Here is a 20,359-nt window from a genome sequence, read left to right as displayed (position 1 = left end):
TGATGAGCAACGAAGTCACGGCAGCAACGGACAGACCACTCCAGCCTGAGCTTCTCTCCCAGAAAGCTGGAACTCGCAGCAGCTGCCAGGAATGCCAGGGCAGGCCCAGTCAACCTGGACCATCCCATGACACTGCTGGCAGTTTGTTCTTTGGGATGAACACAATTCTCCAGGACTTACAACAAAAATAAGACGTATCATGATCTACCTACCGACCACACTGAGAGTGTGGGGCGCTGCACAGATGGGAATGGCTAGAGTGGCCGTGACCCCAGTCTCCTGCCCCATGGACCCAGGCTTCCTCCTCCAGACCCGTGCCTGCCCGCTTCACGCCCCAGACTGCTTACTGCATGTGCGGCCCGGATGTCTCCAGCCGGCCCTTCTTGCCTGCTCTGTCTACTGCCCAATGGTGCCAGAGAGAAGGGCAAGTCCCTGTTAAAAACACCCCACGGGACCCTGGCCAGTGGCTGAGGTAAGTCCAAAGGGAGGGGTTCATCCCTGAAAGCCCTGCCACCACCCAGGGCCCTGGCAGGGACCAGCGGGGACAGCCAGATGCTGCCTGAGCCAGAGGCTGGGCCTCAACCTGGGGGAAGGTGCTAGAGAGAACTGCCAATTCACTGTCCCTTACACTTATGGGAATCCTCTGGGGCTAAGCACCACTGCTGGCAGTGAACAACCTCAAAGGCTAAAGATGACGAGGCTCCTGTGTAGGCCGAGCGGTCCCTGTGGTCTGGGTTGTGGTGCTGCCCATTGGTACCCAGGACCTCCAGCTGCCACCGTGCTCGTGCCTGAGCCAGAGCTCAGAGCATCGGCATCACCCAGGGAAGCAGGGCAGGCGGGTGGCGGTGGCGAGGAGGAAGACGGGAAGCACGAGTGTGGGCCGAGCTCTTATCGGGCTGTGTGCTATGCTGGGCTCCCCGCAGGACTCTCTCACCTGGCTGCCACTGACCCACTCCACACAGAGGGCCATGACTTGCAATAAGCAGCTGGGCAACCCTGGGCCAGGACTGCCACCAAGTCCACCAAGGCTCAAAGGGCCCCACAGCTGGGGGAGCAGACGGAGCAGACGGGAGGGCCCCTTGAGGAACAGCCTCTCTGATGCTAGATCCTGGAGTGACTGGAAACCACCTCTGAGCTGACTCAGGCACAGGCTGCACACAAACCCCCCTGACAGGGCCATGTGGCAGCAAGGACATGCACTGGAGCTACAGTTCTGCAGTGTGATGGCCAAACTGCCCACATGTCTGAGCCACAGCCATCACGGGCTCTGTCCTAACTGAGGAGCTGCACAAACTAACACTAAGGACACCAAGCTTGAGGGAGGACCCGATGCTCACAGCCATGGCACTCCTGTGTTCAGGAGACCCCTCACCCCAGCCCTCACCAGTTAGGGCAGAGTGCAGGACCAGGGAACGGCCTCACAGATGTGGAGTTCCAGGAGGACGCAGCTCAAGGGGTGTCATGGACACGTGTCTAACAGAGCTCTAAGAAAACTCAAAGTGCCTTACCCTCCTGTGAATGACATCAAAAAGCTGCGCCTCTCCGTGCATGACAAAGACCTGCCTGAGAAGCAGGCGATGGGACTCGGATCATAAGACAAAGCACCATAAGCTAACGGCATTGCACGATGCTGAGGCTCTCATCTCCACAGCTTCTTCGTGAACCTAAAACACAGCAACAGGACTGGCCATTTTGGGGTAAAATTAAAGTTTGACTGTACATCTACCTGTACACCAAAATAAGGGATTAAATACGTAAATAAAAAAGAAAACTATAAAAGTTCTACAAAAAAACACTGATGAGTTCCACAAAGGGAACATAAAACTACACAGAAATTTAAAATCTCTGCAGGAAAGGAAATTACATGACCAAATTCAAAAGGAATTATTAATGAGGAGGAAACACCTGCAGATAACAAAACAGGTCACTTCCTTCATATATAAATAGCTTTTTCAAACCAATAAGGAAAAGATTAACAGCCTAAAAGAAAAATATGAAGAGGTCATGAATCGGCAGCTGACAGAGAGACCACAGCTACAGGAAGTGGGTTCCTGTCTTATCAACCAGAGGCCAACGTCCACAGAGCACACCGGCAGAGCCCGTGGCGCTCAACGTCATCTGGGGAAGGTGGCACAACGGCAGGAAGTGGGTTCCTGTCTTATCAACCAGAGGCCAACGTCCACAGAGCACACCGGCAGAGCCTGTGGCGCTCAACGTCATCTGGGGAAGGTGGCACAACGGTGTCTGCCAGCATCTGAGACGTGTACACACTTGAGTCAGCGACTCCACCGCCATGATTCCATCCACAGCTGCACCCGCTCGTGCTCACAAAAAAGTGCATGCAAAGTCACTCCCTATGTCACTGGTCTCATACAACAGAACGCAGCTGCCTAGAAGAGGTGCACCAATGCCACGGATGCCAGAAACGAGGTCAAGTGCAGCCATGAGGGCGACACACCTGCTCGAGTGGAGGACAGAGGAGTGGAGGAGAGGAGCGGAGGACAAGCAGCCGGCAGGGGAGGCTGTCACTGTGTGAGTTCTCCACATGCCACTCCTCCCAGCTTACCGAGAGGCCACGAGGACAAACTGCAGAATACGCCAGGGTGGCCAGAGCACAGGAGGGAAGGGAGCAGGTGGACATCCACGGAAGACACTACCAGAAGGACTCTGCTTCCTTCCTTTTCCCTGCTGTCCAGGTTTTCTTCGTCACTTATATAGCACCTTTGTAATTAGGTGTCCATTTTAAAGAAAACCCCCAAAAAATATTTTTAAAAAAATTGGGGACAAATTGCCCTAATCAGAGGCAACACCCTGGAAGAGAACTGGCAATATTGTTAACCACACAGCCCACATCATTGTGTTTTCTAAAACACTCGCCACCAAGTGCTACTGCTAAGAGCGTCATTTCTGTGGATGAAAAGCTTCTCTCCCATAACAAATTCTTAGATGCCCCAAACCGTTCTGCATCAAAAGGACAGATTCCAAGCCCCTATGACTGACTTCTAATGTGAAGACACATGGGGGTTTGGCCAAACGTGCAGCTTTCAGAGCTGGGAAGGCTGCCAGGGAGGCCCAGGCTCCTGTTCTGCAGTGGCAGAGCTGTCTTCCTTCAGAGGCACCCCCACGCTGCCACCTCCCCCAACCCGCTGACCAAGAGAAGGAAGCAGGCTCCCGCCTCCTCCCCATGAGGGATGAGCAGCAGCCAGGGAATGGCAGGAGGAAGGTAGAGGGAGGGCCCAGCTCCTCCTGGGCGCAGGCCAATGCACCCCCTGGGCTGCAGAGAGCAGCCTGTGGAGGGGAGCCCCCAACCCCTCCAGCAGAACAGGGGTGACTCCTGCCTGTCCCTCTGCAGGGCCCTCCCTTCCCACTACCACTGACCAGTTGTCTCCATCACCTTCTCCAGGTTATCAGGAGGAGGGACCAGGTAAGGGGGGACCCTCCAGATGAGGCGTGGCACGGGCCACAGATGGGCGAGAGTTCTGAGCACGGAGCCAAATGGTTTGTCCCCACTGGCTCCCGTCTCCCAGGACCCAAGGGTGGCATCCAAAGCCACAGATGCAGCCTCTATAGGAAACGAACCCCCACCCCTGACAGTTGGAGCGTCCCAAAGTGCTGGCTGTCTTGGGGTGGGGGGCCACCAACATCAGCCTCCCCCACAGGGGGCTCGACATCTGCCAGGGAGAAGGGGGCCCCAAGTGAGAGGACCAGGATCTCCTGAAGGAGCCTGCACTCACACCCAAGGTGTGCTGGTGCCTCTCGAGCACCCTCTGCCCCATTTCTCCATGAACCACACAGCCAGGAGACATAGTCTCATAGGTATGGACCTTGCAAAGGTCATGCAGATGATACAAATAAGAAATGTGGGCTCAGAAGCCCCACACAATGATGTCGACACAGAGACAGACTTCTGATAAAATTCCCCACCCAGTCCTGATGCCAACACAGCCTGCCAAGGTGCACCAGCACAATGTCCCGCAGGCAGCATGGCTGATGGGGAGCAGTGTGAGCTGCGGGACAAGGAAGACATGAGTGCTACTCCTCGCCATTCTACGAAGCTCGTGGCCAGGTCAACAAGGCAAGAAAACATGGGAGGCAGTAACACGAAGACAAAACTGTCTCTGTATATGTACAGGACATGGCTGCACGTGTAAGTAAACTTAGCCAGGCGATATCAAGCTGCGTTACAGATAAGTACCAACAGCTGCCCAAGCAAAGAGCAGCCGCAGCCTGAGAGACACATGGAGGTCGTGCCCCTGCCCCCACCAACCTCACAGCACTGCAGCCAGCAGATCAGACCTCATGCCCATGTCTGCATGGTCAGAGGAGGCGCTGTGCCTCCTGTGGCCCCACCTTGCCTATGGCCTCCTCATCTGCTCAAACTATCCCAGTCTTACTTGAAAAGAAGAGTTAGCACCAAATCACTGTTTCATTCACAAGCAAACAAGAGACAGACTCCTTGAGGTCACCCAGTCAGCCTGGGGCAGTGCGCATAGGCAACTGTGCTGGAGGCTGTTTTGCAGTTCATATGCACAAGGAGAACTCTTGTGGAAGGTCGTTTACGACCTGCCCAACCTCACCATAAGGGCCCACTCTGGGGCCAAGCAGCGGCCAGCACAGGCTTCACAGCCACAGTTCTAGGGACAATGAGCCCTGCTTCACACCTGCCCTGATGCCCCTGCTGCTCACGAGTCCTACCCTCAGCTTGCATGGGCCCCCTGACTGTGGCCAGGTCAGCAAGGAGCCTGCAGGGGAAGGGACAGCCCCTGCAGCCAGACGAGTGCTCAGCCATCCACTCACATTAGAAATGACAGTGCCTCCTTGGAGAGGTCAGGGTCTGGACCAGTCCTCTGAACACTCCAGGAGGGCCCATTTCATGAACTCTGCTGGGTGTCTCGATGTGGGGTTTGAAAAACACACCAGTGTGTGAGGGTGCCCAGGGAGGTTGCCAGAGGCCCAGCACTGGGCCTATCAGCCCCAGAGCAGCGTCTGCAGCATCAGAAACAAGGCAGCATGTCTCGCACGCATCACCAGGGCCTCCCCCCTCTTGTGAAAAACCGCAGCTGCCCTCCGGCCCCAGCTGCTGATGCTGATGACGAGAGTGAGGAACAGACAGCCTCAGCAGGACGCGCCCGCCGGGCTCCACAAACACAGCAGAAATATGCTGAGAGCCTTAAATAGCTCCCAGCCACTGCGTCCAGAGTGACAGGTTTAGAAATAGCAGCCCACATGCGCAGACATCTCTCCTCCTTCCCCAGGCGGGAGGGTGTCCAATGCACACGACACAGGCACAACCAGGCAGCAGCACCCCAAACAGGGGCCCTGGGAGAGCCTCATAACCCCAATGTCCCCCTAGTCAAAAGACCATTGCTGGGGGCACAGCCCCACAGGGAGAGAAGGCTGGCTCGGGCCAGCCTTGGGAAGTGGAGGGGAACCACCCAAGGACCTTCAGGCCGGGCCCAACTCCCTGACATAAAAGGTCCAGAAAATAATTCCAGAAACTACTAAACATCACGCCCAATGGCAGGGAGCTCTGACGAGGTGTCTCTCCCTCTGCGTGGCCAGTGAGGCCTCCAGCCATTGTGTGGAGAACGGAAAGAAACGGGGACCCAAGCCTCACAAGTTGGACATTCTTCAACATGACAGCCCAGTGACCCCAGCAAGTTGGCACGTGAAGGCCTGGGCTGGTGAGATTCAGACTCGCTGTGTGCACCCATGACAGCCACATGTGCCCAGTGGTGCCGTTTAGACAAAAGAAGCGAGGATGCTCTGAAGACCTGCTGGCCAAGGTGACGGCTGCTTTCTGCTATGGGAAGGTGGCACCATCCGTGGTAACTAGGTCAGCAACCAGCAGGCACAGCTCACCCTGTAAAACCACGTGTGGGCACACACACTGAACGTGCTCACATAGGACCCTGGCACAGCATGCATCTTTGGGGGCAGATTCAGGTTTTTATCTTCAAACGCTGCTTATGTCTTTTCTACAATGTGCATACACTGCTTTTTTCAATTATGAAATGTTATTTTTTACAAAAGTCATTTTAGGGAGAGGCTGGTCTGTATTGTTCAAGTCTCTTCCACAGGCAGGGCGGCAAGGGAGGGTGCAGACTGAAAGTGCAGCAGGACATGTCAAGGACTCAGAGTAGTGATCCAGATGGCTGGCTCAGCACCTGGGGAGCCAGGAATGGACAGACAAGACAAGTGAAGGGCCACATCCACAGCTGCCTCCTGCTTCCCACAGGATCCTGCAGTGAGCCTGGAGCAGGCATTGTCCCTCCTCTTCTCCCTCCTGTCTCCCTGTGCGTGGAGTTGTCCCGCCACGGTGAGATGCTGGCCCCTCGCATGGCAGCAGGTTTCCATGCCACTGACAGGTAGGGAATCTGCTCTGTGCTCAGGCTGGCACCCAGACACAGTCTCTTCACAAGCTGAGTGAATGGGGACCAAGCCTCCTCAGAGCATTCAGAGCAGGCAGACAGCACACAGGAGGGATTGGCTGAGCCCATGGAATCTTCTCCTACACATTCTTCCACTGGCACATGTTTAAACCACTTTTAAGGCCTTAAAATCAACAGGCAACTTTAATCCAATGAAGGTTTAGCTGGCCATGCTGTCCAGGAGCGTGTGTTGAGTCGCAGCCACATGCTGCAGGACAGGGGAAGGACAGGATCACCATGATCCTCACGGGCCATCCGCACCTTGTCACCTGCCTGAGCCAGCCTCAGCACTCCAAGCTCTGCAAAGATAAACTCATGGGCTCCTAGAGCAGCCTCCCCCACCACCCCTTCTCATTGATGAAGGAGCTGATCTCAGGCCTTGGGCTGCCAGCGAGGAAGCAGTGGGCGGACAGAACCAAAGACTGGCTCCTGATCACCCCACCAAGACGGGAGGAGGAAACAACTGAACACGCCTGGCCTGAGACAAACATTCGGCTGTGCATGACACAGCTGTACGACAAGACCAAGAAATGCCGTGGAGGGGCCACAGAGAAACATCCACCTGGATGGCCCATGGGTCTAGTGTCTCAACAACTAGTGCCGCTCAGAAACTGCGATGTACTGGGCTTCCCACGTCCCCAGCTGACAGTCGTCACTGGTAAGGACACACGCCTGCCCTCGCCATGCGTCCACATGCACACGCACAACTCCAAGCAAGGCCAAGGCCGTCTCATCATCAGCCTTGCTTCTACAGAGCAGTCTTCACCCACCTACACTTGTTTGTTCTTGTTTTAAATCTGTGGGTGGGTAAGCAAAGAATACGTTCGACATAATTTTCATCATACCCGACCTCACAGCAGCAGAAGGTCTTTTAAGGGCTATCTTTTTTAAAACATCCCTAAAGACAACCCTCTAAACTCCTCACATTCCATCTGTGTGCAAGGAGCTGAGACTTTCCAGGTCCCCTTTCTGCAAGGCAGGAGCGGGACCCCTGCACATCTCTATTCCAAGACCATCTCTCCAACCTGGGCCAACCTAAAAGGAAACACAGCTTTGCTGCCCTCTGCTGGGCAGATCTTCAGTGCAGAAGGACGTGGATCTCACAGGAGAGAGGGAACCAGCCACAGTGAACCAAAGGTCACGCCCACCTCGGCCAGTGGGGATGCCCACAGAACACTCACTCTGCTTGGGCAAGGTCGAGGTCTAAACAGGCACAATCCCACCCAGGAAAGCTGGCCCCACCCTAAAGGCTGGGAGCACTCCAGTCCCTGCACCACAGCCACATCCTGCAGCCTGGCACTCCTGCAATGCTCTCCACTGCTTCCTCCTGGTGGCCTCCCATCATCTGGCATGCTGACCGAGCTCCATCTCCAGTGATGCCAACGTGCCTTCCTCACACCCTCTGCTCCAGGAGCTCCCAGTCCCACCCCCCGCTCCCTGGGCCCAAGGGCCAGTGCTGCCCAGTCCAGGCCACAGAACAGAGCACTGGGTTGACACCCCAGGGGCTTGTCTGAGAACTGAGTGGGAAACAGAATTCTAAAATGTGGTCCTTAAACCATCTCCTCTGGACAGCAGGATGCCAAGTGTCAGCTTTGTGCCCAAGGCCAGCAAACGTAGCCACCAGCTAGCACACAGCCAACCGCTGCACTAATCGGCCATCTGCAAGGCCAGGGAAGATCACACAGGCTGGCTGCTCCAGCATGAGGTGGCCCCAGGCAGGTGGCATCAAGTGCAGGGAAGGGGCACAGGAGACAGGGAGCTCACCCCAGATCTGCCATGAGCCCCTCAATCCCCTGTCCAGAGAGCAGACAGAGGAGCTGTGAGCCACTTTCCAGGTGGGTCCATGGGCTGGGGTGGGGTGAGAGCAGATGCTCCAGGCTGGCCTCAGCTCTGCACCCACACGTCTCCTCCTCCCCATGGTTCTCTCCCAGGATGCAAAGCCCCTGCCTGAATGAGAAGGCAGACCCAAGGGCCAGAGGGGACTTGGGCAGATGTGGCTCTGCATAGAAACAGGAAAGAGGCCACCAGCAAAGCACCCACAGGGACAAACAGGCCCATCGCTTCCTGAGGCTACAGGGGAAGGAGGGGAAAGTGTGCATGTGGGGGAGGGGAGCACGTACACTGGAGGGTGCACACACGTGGGGGGCAGGATGGGAATGCACGGGGTGGGAGGAGTGAAGACATGGCAGGCGTCTGTCCACCAGCAGGTGATACGCCCACAGCCAGGCAGGGCTCTGCCTCTTCCAGGCCACACTGGCTCTAGCCACCTCAGCTACTGGACCAGAGATGGAGCACAGTGCTATTTCTGACTCAGCCCAGGGCAAGGACAGGCACATGGGAAGTAGGTGTCACACTAATTCAGGCAGACAGGCACCCAGAGGCCACTACTGCCCTTGCCTTCACAGCCAGGCAGGTCACTGAGTAGCGGTGGCCAGGTCACAGGATGCAGCTCTTCCACGACTTGCGCTTGCCTCAGGCCCCAAGCACAAACCTGGGGGAGCTGCAAGGCCCCCCATTCCACCCGTCCACCTCTCCACCTGCCAGGAACCAGGTGCTGGCCAACTGGGAGCCAAAGACCAAGACCAAGAACAGAAAAGCTGCAGGAGGGAGGGCATGGTGGAGAGACGCCAAACACAAGAAACCTGCTGCCCACAGGGGACCTTGAGAAGCTGTGGGGTGTGGGAGACTCCCACTCCACAAGAGAGCCACCTGGAAGGAGTCTGGGGCCACTCCTAAGGGACCACAAGCTCCCAGCCAGAGCCATGCAGGGCATCCCTAGGCTAAGGGCTACTCCCCCACACCCCACATTATCTGGGAAGCCATGACACGGGCCACACTATGCAGGGTCCATGGGAGTTCAGATATGGTGACTGGTCCCTTACTTAAGGTTCTTATGCGCAAATAAGGATATCCAAAGATTTTTAAAATTCATTATCCAAAGGACTCAATTCATTATGATCTTCAAATTCTTTTCAATTAATTGTTAAGTCAGTTCTTTCAAGAAAGCATTTCTGTGCTATACTTTTGTAATGTGATTCTGAAATTTGAAATCAGTTTTTGAATATTCTAAAGTTCAGGCTGCCCGAAATTCTTTTCAATTAATTGTTAAGTCAGTTCTTTCAAGAAAGCATTTCTGTGCTATACTTTCGTAATGTGATTCTGAAATTTGAAATCAGTTTTTGAATATTCTAAAGTTCAGGCTGCCCTTCTCTTCCCACCACAATTACTCTGAATTAATGAGGTTTGTGCTTACAAGTAAGGAAGAACCAGGGCACTGACAAGCACCACTATAGCCCAGGAATGCCAAGGCTAGGTCCTTGCCAAAGTGGAGTTTCCTGAGAGAGACACATGGCTACAGGGTGACAAATCCCCATATGGGGTAGCTGGGCAGCAGGGGGATGCCAGTCAACCCAAACCCAGCATCTGGATGGGGAAAAAAGGGGCAGGCAGGTCAGAGGGCAGCAAGTGAACGTGGGGACCTGCTGAGCCACAGGGGCTTGGAAGAGACAGACGAAAAGGGACAGAAGTGATAGGAGAAGGAAGGCACTGCTGTGGAAAGGCCCAGGGTCCAGCAGGAGCTCTAGGGAGCCCAGACCAGAGCCAACAGGTCAGTAGGACCCACATCTTCTCCATAGCTCAACAGTCCTACAGAGAATCCACAAACTCCTCTGTGGAGTTACCTGGCCTGGTCTCCTCACTGAGTCCTCCTCAGAGAGAAGGAGCAAGAAACCAGCACTTGTCAAATGTGCCTGGATCTCTCTGCATGTGCAGGTAACCCTCAGCCTCTGAGATGTGTCTGTTGCAGCTCCGTGGACAAGGGAACCAAGGACTGGAGACTCCTCACATCACATGACTTGTGAGCAAGGAGTCAGGACTGACCCTACCTCTGGCAACTGTAAAGCCCCCTATCCCCAGCCTTGCTGCCAGGCCAACGTCATTCATTGGGATGAGGGGCTGGTGGCCTCTACAACATTCATGGAGCACTTACTGATGCCAAGCACCGTTCCAAACACTTCACACCTACTAACTGATATTAAGCTCAAAAACGAAAGAACTGAAGAGGTAAATAAATACTACTATTTATTACCTCCTTCGACAGATGTGAAGCCCTGGCCAAGAGCAAGCAAGTGCCTGGCAGAAAGCTTGGCTGGTAAAGAGCAGAGCCCTGTGGGCCAGCTCTTAACTTCCATGCAACAGCTCACCCCGCCCAGCCCGCCCGCCTGCCCACCGCCTGCAGCCCCAGACCCAGACTCCTGTTCCATGCTGAGGCCTTCAAGGCCCTGCTGACTGCAAGGCCACCAGGCTCAATCCACAACACAAGGCCATGAGCCAAGCTCTAGCCCTGGCCCATGGCTTGCAGGTTCCATGCCCCCCAGGCCGTCAGAGATGTACAATGTTCTCTTTGTACTCTGACTTCCTTAGACACTGGAGAGAAGAAAATGCCCCCTGGATTTACCCCCTGGGAAGTGACACCTGGGCTCTCTCTGGTCACCCGTCCTCAGCCTGTGTAGCAGTGCCACCTGACCTGGCTGTGGCAGCCTGGACCTCTCTCCACACCTAACACATGGCACGAAGGTGCAGTGTGACATGTTTCCTGCTGAGCACCAGACATGCGAGTGACTGTAGGTGCCCAGATCCACTTGCTGGCCAGCCTGACACTGCGGGGCTGGCACCTCCCGGGCACCGGATAGAGCCTTAGTGGCTGCAAGGACCCCAACCAGAGGATCAGGAAGGACCAGCAGTGCACTGCTCAGATGGAACCCCAGAGGGCCCCACATAGGCTTTAGAATCTTGTTATGGAGACAAGGGAAAAGGGTGGGGCTTCCTGTGCTCCTGGAGCTCAGAGGCAGGACCCCCACCTCAGGTCCCCCATCTGAGTCGAGGTGCTCCTAGACCTCGCTAGAGATGGCTCAGACTGACAGGGCACACTTTAGCCAACGCAGGACTGAAAGCCACATCCTTGGAGCACTCCCCTACGTGTGCCCCTGGACTGCAGTGGCAAGTCCGAGGGCCACCCTGGCAGTTCTTCCGCCTGTGCGCCTGGAAGGAGATGGCAGGTCCAAGGGCCACACCAAGTGGCCTAGAGCCCAGATCTTGCTGCCAGACTGGGCTCTGACAGGGCTTGATCAGTCTGGGCTGTGTGGCCCCCACTAGCTCGGAGCCGCATTCCTTCATCTGCTCGGCTGCAACTTGTGACACAGCCAGAACCACGTGAGGAGCAAGGGAGGTAAGGGCTCTGCGGGCCCAGAAGCTCCCCCAACCTGGCTGCCGACTCCCCAGGCCGGGACCAGGAAGCCCCGTGTGCGCAGCTGCGTGGGTAGAGACAGGGATGCTGTCCCGGGTGGGCGCGCCCCTGCAGGCAGAGCAGAAGGGAGGGGGACGGCGAATGGACTAACAGTCTTTTCCCTGCCCTCTTAGCACCACAAGCACACAGGAGGCTCTGTGTTCCCCACACACCATGCAGGCACCTTGGCAGCGGACACCAGCGGGGTGTTCCCCAATTCAATTCTGACACTGTCTACCTGGAGAAAGCATCGGATCCCAAGGGGTGAGGGCTCAGTTCTCAACATTGCCCCACTTCAGTCACAAGTCCAAGCTTCCAGAAACTTCTGACTGACCAGCTTCAAGTTGGGGTTCTCATAATCCCCTTTGGATTCCATTAATTCACTAGAGCAGCTCACAGAACTCAGGGAAACAGTTACACTTACCCATTTATTACAAAGGATATTACAAAGATACAGATGAAGAGATGCACAGGGTGAGGTTTTGGGGAGGGGCGTGGAGCTTCCATGCCGTCCAGGGCGGAATGCCTTCCAGGAACCTCCATGTGGTCAGCTAATTGGCAGTTCTCTGAACCCAGTCCTTTTGGGGTTTTATGGAGGCTTCATTACATGGGTATGATTGATTAAATCATTGGCCACTGGTGATGAGCTCAACCTTCAGCCCCTCTCCCCTCCCAGGAGGTTGGGGGGTGGGGCTGAAAGTCCTACCCTTTACTTCTGCCCTGGTCTTTCCCATGACCAGCTCCCATCCTGAAGCTACCTAAGGGCAGCCAGCCATCAGTCAAATAGTTAGCATACAACAAAACTCTTAAGGATTTTATGAGCTATATGCCAGAAAAGGGACAGGGGAGAAAACCAAACACATATTTCAAAATATCACAGGCAGGAATTGCCAGAGCCCTGTGGGATTTCAGAGTACATCTTAAAGAAAGCAAGGACTGCCCGTCAACAAAAGCGAACAGAAAGCTGGCCATGTGGAGAGGCCCTGAATGAAAGCCAACTTTGTGTTAGTTTGACATACAGTAAAGCATGTTTCAAAATGAGGGGAAAGGAGGGTTTACCTTAAAAATACTGTTCTGCTCCCGCCGAGGGTTCGGATCCCACATACAGACCAGTTCCCGCTCACTGGCTGAGCGAGGTGCGGGGGCAACACCGAGGGTTGCGATCCCGTTGCCGGTCCCGGTCCGGTACGGGCGCGACACTGAGGGTTGCGATCCGTTGCCGGTCACGAAAAAAGACAAAAAAAGGAAAAAAAAAAAAAAAATACTGTTCTGAGTGCCACTGGGAGAGAAGAGACTTGACTCGAATGACCACTAGCAGAGAAAATTTAAACAACACAGACATGTGCGGTGCTGTTGGCTCTCCACAGGACTAACTTACTTGGCTTTACAGAATTTTAAAAACCTTAAAAGAGTTATTTGTATAAAACAGTAAAGAGCTAACCTCTATGATACATGAAGCACTCATTCAAGTTTAAAAGTGACCAAAACTACCCCCAAATACCCAGACAAACCATGAGAGAATCAGTGAACATGCAGGAAACTGAACCTGTTAGCCACCAAAGAAACCCAAGTTCCTGTAGCTCTAGTCTCAAGGCACAAGCTCGCCCAGCCAGGGTACAGAGCAGCCCCCACTCCAGAATCCTTGACAGCAGCAAGTCCCTGCAAAGTAGTCATGAAAGCAAAGCACTGGGGCAAGACACAGCCCAGCAGCAAACCAAATGCTGCGCTCTCCTCTGGAAATGCATCCTGAGACAGTCAGCAGGATGGACCCAGTGCTAAAAGGACGGCATGGAGATCTGGACACTTCTCCCCAGTGAAATCATAAAAATCCAAAGCAATTACGGAGATGACATAACTCCACAGACATAAACTATGCCTCTGAAATCGTGACAACTTAAAACTGAGAGTTGTTTATAAACTGCAGATGGAAATCTGGAAAATGCTTAATTATCCCCTAAGAAAATAGTTAAGAAAATTGTGTACAAAAACAAAACAAAAAAAAACACACCAAAAAGTTTTTTAGAAAATTATGTGCATTAGGGCCGGCCCGTGGTTCACTCGGGAGAGTGCGGTGCTGATAACACCAAGGCCATGGGTTCGGATCCTATATAGGAATGGCCGGTTAGCTCACTGGGTGAGTGTGGTGCTGACAACACCCAGCCAAGGGTTGAGATCCCCTTACCGGTCATCTTTAAAAAAAAAAAAGAAAAGAAAATTATGTGCGTAGATTTAATGGAGTCTTATGAAACTAAAAAGAATGACTGTCAAAGCAATATGACAAAAAGGACAGCTACCTACAATTTAGGGATTAAAATATACAGTAGGATTAAAACCATGTAAGAAGGTGTGCGCGTGACCCTACAGCAGGGTTACAAAAGGAAGGGGGCAAATGGCCCTTCCCTGGAGGGCTTGAGCTGGGAGTGAAGTGCTTAGTCACATCCTACAATGACTGTAAGAGGTCAGCTGCAAACGCAGCTGAAAACGCCATGAGATGTAGCTACGACTGACTTCTCTCTAGAAAGTGGCAGGTGGGTGAGCCCTGCCAAGCCTTCAAGGCATGGTCCCCTTCCCAGACGTGCACCCTGTGGAGCAGGGCCACTCTCCACCCCAAGGCCTCAGCTCAAAGACAGAAGCAGCTCTGGTTGAGAATGTCAGCAGGTCATAGACATGTATTAAAGGGAGCAAGAGAACACAGCCAGTGCAATCCAGAGAGCTGGACACGCAACAGAAGAATGACCTGCTTCCATGTCGTGGAAGCATCGAGGGGAAAGGTGGGGAGGGCTGTGAGGCAAAGGCGGCCTTGTCTACTCCTGAGTTTTCAGAAAATATAGGCGAGGATCATGAAAACTGGAGCGTTGTGGGCTGACTTGACATTGAGGAGTTATGCTCATTTATCCAGGTGAGATCATGGTGGTGCAGGTACGTTTATGTTTATTTCTTCAAGAGCCCTTAGAAATATATACCAGAGAATTCATGAATGAAATTCCATAAAGTCCTAAAGAATGCATTTGCTTCAAAATGATCCAGCATGGGTGTGCTGAAGGCAGGTGTCAGGCACACGGGGTTTCTTTACACCGTTCTCTCTACACTAAAACATCCTTAAGTTTTTCCATAGAGATGAAGCCCTGAGGAAACGCACAGGTAGCCTGCACTCTGCTCAGAGCTCAGCAAGGGAGCACCCCCATGTCGGCGTAGCCCTCACCTTTCCTGACGGCAGCAGCAGTGACACTCCTCACGTCCAGCTCCAGCCTCTGCACCAAGGCGCTGGGATCTATCTTCGTCCTGGCAAAGATGTCGGTGTTGATAGCAGCCCAGTCCTAATGCCCCCAACAGAAAGGAAAGAAAGACAATGCATGAGACTTGTTTCAGAGGGAAATGCAAAAGGCCAGTCACGCACCAGGGAGAGGACGTGCAAGGATGTGGATGCACGACTTCCCCGCCAGTGAGGCTGAAGGGACACGACCCTCCCCTCCCAGGGCAGAGCCTGGGTCCCAGAGCACCAAGGCAGGCCCGCTGCACCCCAGGCCAATCTCCTTCCTGACTCAAATCACCAGGAGGGCTCTGCTCCTGGCTCTCAAGAATGGGGATCAGTAACTATTACGAATGAGTCTCAACACCCAGAAGCACATAGGATGGGAACCCAACTTCCTTCTTTCTACAACACGCTCCTTTTTCATAACTGTAGCTTCATCTCAGCAGCCTCCTTCCCAGCTCCCAACCCACATTTGTCCCTCCAAGACACTGTGGCCACACTGTGACAAGACGGGTGCCCCCACCCCACCTCTCACGCCCCTCCCACTCACCCCAGGTCCAAGTTCCACAGCCTCTGCAGGGACCACAACATCAACACTCAGAGGTTTCTGAAGGGTGGCATGACACACCCCCCAAAACACGTCAAAGGCACTTTAAAAAAAAACAGCAGGTGCAAGAAGGGCACTCTGACACCTCCCCTTTTCTTCCTAAAAGCAGGAGGTCAAATCCCCATATGGAAGATGCCCTCCCTACACTGAAAGGAAAGCAACATTCTTATTACCAAGCAAAGGCTGAGAGAATTCTGCACAGACAGACTTTGTTAAAATGGCTCTCATCTTCCTGCAGTCTCCCAGGCAGTTTGGTTTTCTACAACTGCCTCTCTCTGTCCCACCTTGTATTAGGTTGCATTAGGTTCTGCCACTTCTGTGGGTCTTCATCTCCTTATAAGGGCTCCCGTTTTGTGTAGAACTTAACATTATATAAGCGGGTCTGCTTGTCTCCTGATAACACTTTTGTCAGTTTAAATCTCAGGCCCAGCCAGAAAAATGCTAAGACAGGAGAGGTAAAACTTTGCCTCCAGTATACCAGAAGAGATGGGACAGAGGTCAGGCAGAATAGGCTGGAGCCCCAGGAAGGCACTGGGCTAGGCTGTGTCTCCCTGAGGCCCCTCAGAGCAGCTGGGGTAGCAGCTCCTGCTCATGGGAGTTTACATGAGGGACAAGACTCAGTAAACAATATCAGAGCACTCACAGGGGAGCGGTGCTGGGCCTAGGCAGCTGAGGGACACAGTGAAGCTGGGTGCTCACAGGCCAGGAGGAGCCCTGGGGAAACAAGGGTGGGGCATACATCCTTCTAGATCACGTGTGGAAGTCTGCATGTAAATATGGCACCTTTTCACACTGTAGCTGGGACATTTTCCTACAATGGCGCTTTCTACCTTACTACTCCATATTTTTGGATCTTAACATAAAAAGTGCTGATATTTACCGTTTGCATGTCTTTCAAGGTCTAAAATGTCATTATCTGATTAGAGATTAGAAATCCTGGGTCTACTCCATGTTAAAGGTCAATGACTCTATCATATATACAAGTTCTACTTGTTGCTTTTTTCTCCAAATCCACCTAGTCTTTTTCAGGGATACACAAGGGAACACCAATAAAACTAACAGCTGACTTCTCATCAGAAACAACAGAGGCCTGAAGGCAGTGGCACAGAATACTCGAAGTGCTGAAAGAGTAAAAGCAGTCAACAAAGAACCTTGGGGAGGGGGGCGCTAGCCAGTACAGGGATCAAACCCTGGACCTCGGTGTTATCAGCACAACACAACCAAAAATCTTATAACCAGCAAAGCTATTTTTGAAAAATGAAGACATTCCCAGATAAAGCAAAGCTGAGAGAATCTTTTCCTTATAGACTTGCCTTATAAAAAATGATGAGGGGCCGAGCCCGTGGCGCACTCGGGAGAGTGCGGCGCTGGGAGTGCAGCGACGCTCTCGCTGCGGGTTCGGATCCTATATAGGAATGGCCGGTGTGCTCACTGGCTGAGTGCGTTTACCGGTCACGAAAAAGACAAAAAAAAAAAAAAAAATGCTGAGGAAGTTTTTAGGCTGAAAGCAAATGATACCAGACAGTAATTCAAAACCACAAAAACAAAACAAAGAACACTGGAAATGGTAAATATGTAGGTAATTATAAAGAATAATTATAACAACTTATGGCTGGGTTTGCATCATATATAGACACATCTTATATAACAAAAATAGCACAACAGAGGAGTGTAAAAGAACAGAGCTATACACAACTCTATATTTCACTGGAATTAAGTCAGTATAAATTGGAAGTAAGTTTTGATATATACTGCAAGTCCAAGATCAACTGCTAAAGGACACACATGAAAAACCCACAGAAAACATCATACTTAATGGTGAAAGACTGGATGCTTGTCTCTAAGATCAGGAACAAGATAAGGATGTCTACTCTGGCAATTTCTATTTAACATTGCTGTGAGGGTTCTAGCCAGAGCAATTAGGCAAGTAAAAGAAATAAAAGGTGTCCGTCCATATTGGAAAGGAAAAAGTAAAACTATCACTTTGCAGGTGATATCATCCCATACACAGAAAACCCTAAGGAATCCACAAAAACTAATAAGTTCAGCAAGGTTTCAGGATACAGGATCAATATACAAACATCAATCATACTTCTGTACAAGTGATAAATAATCCAAAAATAAAATTAAGGAAACAATTCCATTTACAATAGCACCAAAAGTAATAAAATAAGATCCAGGGTTCAATCCCTGTACTGGCCAGCTGTCCCCTCCCCCAAAAAGGTAATAAAATAGGAAAATAAGTAATATTAAAAAGTGCAAGAATTGTACACTAAAAACTACAAAACACTGTTTAAAGAAATTAAAGACACAAATTAATGGTAAGACACCTTGTGTTCATGGACTGAAAGGCTTAATATTGTTAAGATGGCAGTAATTCCCAAGTTGATATGAGTATTAGATACAATCTCTATCCCAGCTGCCTTTTTCACAGAAATTGAAAAGTTCATCCTAAAATTCATATGGAAATGGAAGAGACCCAGAATTGCCAAAATAATCTTGAAAAAGAAAAACAATGTTTGAAGATCTACATTTCTGGATTTTAAAACTTACTGCAAAGCTACAGTAACCAAGACTATGTGGTATTGGCATAATGACAGCATTAAAGAACATGGAACAGAATTGAGAGTCCAGAAATAAACCCATATGTTTATGGTGAACTGATTTTTGACAAGGTGCCAAGATTGTTCAATGGGGTCTTTGCAACAAATGGTGCTGGAACAACTGGATATCCACACTCAAAAGAATGAAGACAGACCCCTACCTCACACAATGCATAAAAATCAACTCAGAATGCATCAAAGATGTAAAAATATAACAGGAGAACTATAAAACTATCAGAACACAGATGTAAATCTTCGTGACTTTGGATTAAGCAACAGTTTCTTAGATGTGACAACAAAAGCACAAGCAAGAGAAGAAAAAAGATAAATTGGACTTCATCAAAATTAGACACTTCTGTGCTTCCAAGAACAGTATCAACAGAGTGAAAAGACAACCCACAAGATCGGAAAAAAACCCTGCAAACCATACATGCCTGATAAGAGTTTAGTACCCTGAGTATATAAAGAACTCTTATAATTCAAAAGAAAAAGACAACACAATTTAAAGATGGGGAAAGGACTTGAATAGACATTCAAAGACACACAAATACCCAACAAGCTCACGAAAAGATGTTCAACATCATTAGCCCTTAGAGAAACGCAAATCAAAATGACAAGATAGTGCCTTACATCCACTAAGATAGCCAGAATCAAAAAAGACAGATAATAAGTGTTGGTGAGGATGTGGAGAAATTGAAATCCTCATACATTGCTGGTGGGGATGTAAAAAGCAGCAACCACTGTGGAAAACAGTCTGGCAGTTCCTCAGAAAAGCTAAACAGTTACCATATGACCCAGCAATTCCACTCCATAGTTCCACAGAAAAATCTATACACAAATGTTCACAGCAGTATTATTCCTGACAGCCAAAAAGTAGAAACCACCAAAATATCCATCAATTTACGAATGGATAAACAAAGTGTGGTGTGGTACAGTACAGCCATACAAAGAAACATTATTCAGCCATAAAAAGGATGAAGAAATCACTGCTACCAAAAAAAAAAAAAAAGCTACTACGATGAACCTTGAAAACATGCAAAGTGATAGAAGCCAGACACAGAAGGCCACATATTGTATTACTCCATTTATATGAAATGTGCAGAACAGGCAAATCCATAGAGACAGAAAGTACATTAGTGGTTGTTAGAATGACTGATGGGGACTTATTCTTGGAGTGATGAAAACATTCTGAAGTTTGTAGTGATGAATGCACAACTCTGGTAATATACTAAAAACTTTTGAATTGTACACTATAAATGGGTGAATTTTATGACGTGTGAACTACACTTTAATAAAGACAGAGTTTCCTGGGTTGTTGTTGTTTAAAGCCAAGACTCTGGAGTCAGGTTCTGGATTCAAATATCAACTCCTCCACTCAGTAGCTGAGTGTCCTTGGTAACGTACTGAACTCTCAGATTCGTCGCCTACAAAACGAGGGTTAGGGCTGTTGTGAAGATGTAAAGTGCCTGGCACACAGTAAATGCTTAACAAACACAGCTGTTTTTACTAGCATTACTGATCCAAAGCCATGGACACCAAGGACCAACGTCTTCTCTGCTGTTCCCAGCAAGCCCCTTGGTCACAGACACCAGTAAAAGCTTCCAGGGCAGCTCAAGGATCAGCACCTGTTTAAATAAAACGTGGCCTATTCATACAATGGAATATTATTCAGCCACAGAAAGTACTGATACTATGCCACAACCTGGATGGACCTTGAAAATATCATCTCAAGTACAAGAAGCCAAACACGAAAGGCCACAATCTACAGGACTCCATTCACGAAATGTCTAGAATAAAGACAGAAAGTAGATTAGTGGTTGCTGAGGGTTGGGTGGGATCAGGGGACAGGGACATGACTGTTAATGGGTACAGGGTTTCTTTTCAGCTTGCTCTTTTTCTTTAGCCCTGAGAACTTGTTTTCCATCCCCGAGCTCAAAACGATTTTAAGGAAACTTTGCCACACCCCCGCGGCACTTCCAGACTGTGGTGGGAGGTTCCCGGTCTCTCTCTCCCACGGCACGGGGGGTGGTGTTATCAGCCCCCCAGGGCCGTCGCGCCCGGGAGCGAAGCCTCAGGATCCGCGACACTTCGGGAACCCAGAAGGAGCGTCGGTCGCACAGCAAACACCGGCAAAGGCCGAGGCGGGCCGGAGTCGCGGAGCCCTCCCCGGGCGGCGCCCCG

The 20,359-nt window shown here is 51.1% G+C and overlaps 1 protein-coding gene across 1 annotated transcript in view; it reads right to left on the bottom strand.

Moving 5' to 3' along the window:
* Positions 1-20,359, bottom strand: part of FAM207A (family with sequence similarity 207, member A) — a 47,793-nt gene that overhangs the window by 26,286 nt on the left and 1,148 nt on the right. The window contains exons 2-3 of the mRNA XM_008579192.1: positions 15,519-15,541; positions 14,918-15,032 (exon numbers count right to left, since the gene is read on the bottom strand). Coding sequence (XP_008577414.1) covers positions 14,918-15,032; positions 15,519-15,541 — 138 coding nt within the window. The remainder of the gene's footprint in view (positions 1-14,917; positions 15,033-15,518; positions 15,542-20,359) is intronic.

This window comes from Galeopterus variegatus, unplaced genomic scaffold (assembly GCF_000696425.1).
Source record: "Galeopterus variegatus unplaced genomic scaffold, G_variegatus-3.0.2 Scaffold1826, whole genome shotgun sequence".
NCBI lineage: Eukaryota > Metazoa > Chordata > Mammalia > Dermoptera > Cynocephalidae > Galeopterus > Galeopterus variegatus.
Note: the sequence above shows the minus strand (reverse complement) of the source record. Positions and strands in the feature narration are given on the sequence as shown.